Below are 2,330 nucleotides of genomic sequence, written 5' to 3'. Positions count from 1 at the left end.
CTTATTTATATATGTTATGAATTTTACATATTATTTATTTATTTGTTCTGGTTTAAAACCGAAAAGTATTTAAAAACACATATGTATGTTAAAATATAAATTTGTAAGTGCCTTACTCATATAAGAGAATTTTACAAATAGCAATAAATATACACCAAGTGTCAAAATTATAAGCGCACCACATATTGACAAGTTTTTACAATTTTTTTGTTTTGTTTAATTTTAGTTATTTTTTATAAAAATCTAGTTTATTAATTAACAAAAACCGTATAAATCCAAGTTTACATCAATGTGCAATAGTTGAAAAAAAATTCAACAAACTTTCGCACATCGCACATTGTTTCAAACTTGGATTTATACGGTTTTTGTTAATTAATAAACTAGATTTTTATAAAAAATAACTAAAATTAAACAAAACAAAATAATTGTAAAAAGTTGTCAATATGTGGTGCGCTTATAACTCGCTAGTCAGACGTATGGTGTATGCCGCCTATTATACTACACACATGTTACGTTTGAGTTAATTAAAAACATAAATAAATGAAATATGACATTTTCAGTTTGCTTAAATACATGATATATTTGTTTGAAATTTGAATGCGAGCTACAAAACTGAATTAATTTGTTATTGTATAAACCAAGGTTTTATAAAAAGTTTAGTTTAAAAAATTTTTAGCGTTGCAAGAAGATTGGATGATCAGTTTTATACGTAATTGTTTGTACACTACTGAACTGCAGTTAACGAATTATACGAGCTATTTCATCCCTTAATGATACTCCAATTTCATCCCTTAATGATACTCCATCATGATGATCTTCGTATTCATTTTCTGCATTATCGTTTTCAAGAGATTCATTGTGCTCTACATATTCTTCAGATGGGGTGTTACGTTGGCGACAAATATTGTGTAGTGCACAGCACACATTAACGATTTTGCAAGCAAATTTAGGTTCGTAATTTAAACCATGTTGTAGGCAGCGAAATCTACTTTTGAGAACGCCAATAGTGCGCTCGACAATATTTCTCGCGGCTGCATGTTTCATGTTAAATTTGTGCTGAAATGTTCCTAATTCTGCATTCCTATATGGAGTCAGCACGAATCTTTCCAGTGCATAACCGGAGTCTGCCAAAATGAAATTATCATTTATTGACCTCGATAAATAGTTTTTCGCCTGACTATTTTTCCAAATGAATGAGTCGTGATATGAGCCAGGGTGTGTGGCGTCTACTGCAAGTATTTCCATATTATGGTTACATATCTAAATTAGAAAAAGAGGTATAAATCAAAAACAAGTTTTATAGATTGAGTCCTTACGAGCATAGCATTCAAGCTGAAGAAACCTTTTCTATTAAAAAACACTGACTCATTTTGAACTGGCTTTAGTAATCGAATGTGCGTCCCGTCGATACACGCAACGATCCGAGGCAGCTGGTATTTCCTATAGAAGTTCTCCCTGGATTGTTGTATTTGCGGTTCAGTCATTTGCAACGAGATATTTTCTGCACATAGCACACTTTCCATTAAAGGAATATATTTGTGCAACACCTTCCCAAACGTGCTTCTGCCTATGTTAATGTGGTGGTCCTTTGCAACACATAACTGAAAGGAACCAGTGGCAAGGAAGCGAAGAACAGCAGCGAACTGAATTGATTGTGGCAACCGAGTTGTTTTTAAATGTGGCTGGAGCTTTTGTAGAATAATTTTAAACGTGTCTTTGTCCACCCGGAATGACTTTAAGAAACTAAAGAATAACTGTGTAATAAATAGCTCAGTTTATGGCTTTGGATACAACTCACCTTTCGTCTGGCCTTGCCCTTAAATGCTTTAGTCTCCTCAATTCTGTCTTTTTCTTTAATCTTTTTGCTTCAAAACACGCTAGTGAAAAAATGAAAGGCATTTTTGTTAATTTATAACTTGTTGAAATAGCTAAAACAGCTGTTTTGCTATACCAGAAACTAAGTGAGGAATGGAACTTATCGATAACAAAAAGTTGCGAATTCAAGAGCACCTAAAAATAAAAACGTACGATTTTTACGAAAACGCAAAACGCAAAAGTAAATGAAAATGGGAGCCCCCATGTATTATGTATAGTTTCTCTCTTCTTGTCGTGAATCTTGTTGAGTATCTGTACTCTTTTCACATTCACGTATGTCATACTCAGCCACTCTTTCAGTACTCCTACGAAGTGAATACCCGAATAACTAACGATAGTCTTACCGAACGATTACCGCAAAACCTACTGGTAGTCTTACCAAGCGATTACCGCAAAACCTACCGGTAGTCTTACCAAGCTATTACCGCAAAACCTACCGGTAGTGTTACCAAACG

General features: G+C 33.6%; 1 protein-coding gene across 2 annotated transcripts; it reads right to left on the bottom strand.

Annotated features, from left to right (window-relative positions):
- Nucleotides 1-553: 553 nt before the first annotated feature.
- On the bottom strand, nucleotides 554-1,973 carry LOC118749139 (putative nuclease HARBI1). Of its 2 annotated transcripts, none has more exons than XM_036483915.1 (3): nucleotides 1,799-1,973; nucleotides 1,343-1,743; nucleotides 554-1,260 (listed from the first exon to the last, which is right to left on the bottom strand). In XM_036483915.1, exons 2-3 carry the CDS (start codon nucleotides 1,367-1,369, stop codon nucleotides 739-741), a joined length of 549 nt encoding a protein of 182 aa, XP_036339808.1. In that variant the 5' UTR covers nucleotides 1,370-1,743; nucleotides 1,799-1,973; the 3' UTR covers nucleotides 554-738. The 2 variants fall into 2 exon arrangements, with proteins under 2 accessions (XP_036339808.1, XP_036339802.1); XM_036483909.1 differs by having other exon boundaries at nucleotides 1,317-1,743; nucleotides 1,799-1,972.
- Between the last annotated feature and the right edge of the window lie 357 nt (nucleotides 1,974-2,330).

This window comes from Rhagoletis pomonella, unplaced genomic scaffold (assembly GCF_013731165.1).
Source record: "Rhagoletis pomonella isolate Grant_MI unplaced genomic scaffold, Rhpom_1.0 Rhpom_scaffold_00001, whole genome shotgun sequence".
NCBI classification, from domain to species: Eukaryota; Metazoa; Arthropoda; class Insecta; order Diptera; family Tephritidae; genus Rhagoletis; species Rhagoletis pomonella.
Note: the sequence above shows the minus strand (reverse complement) of the source record. Positions and strands in the feature narration are given on the sequence as shown.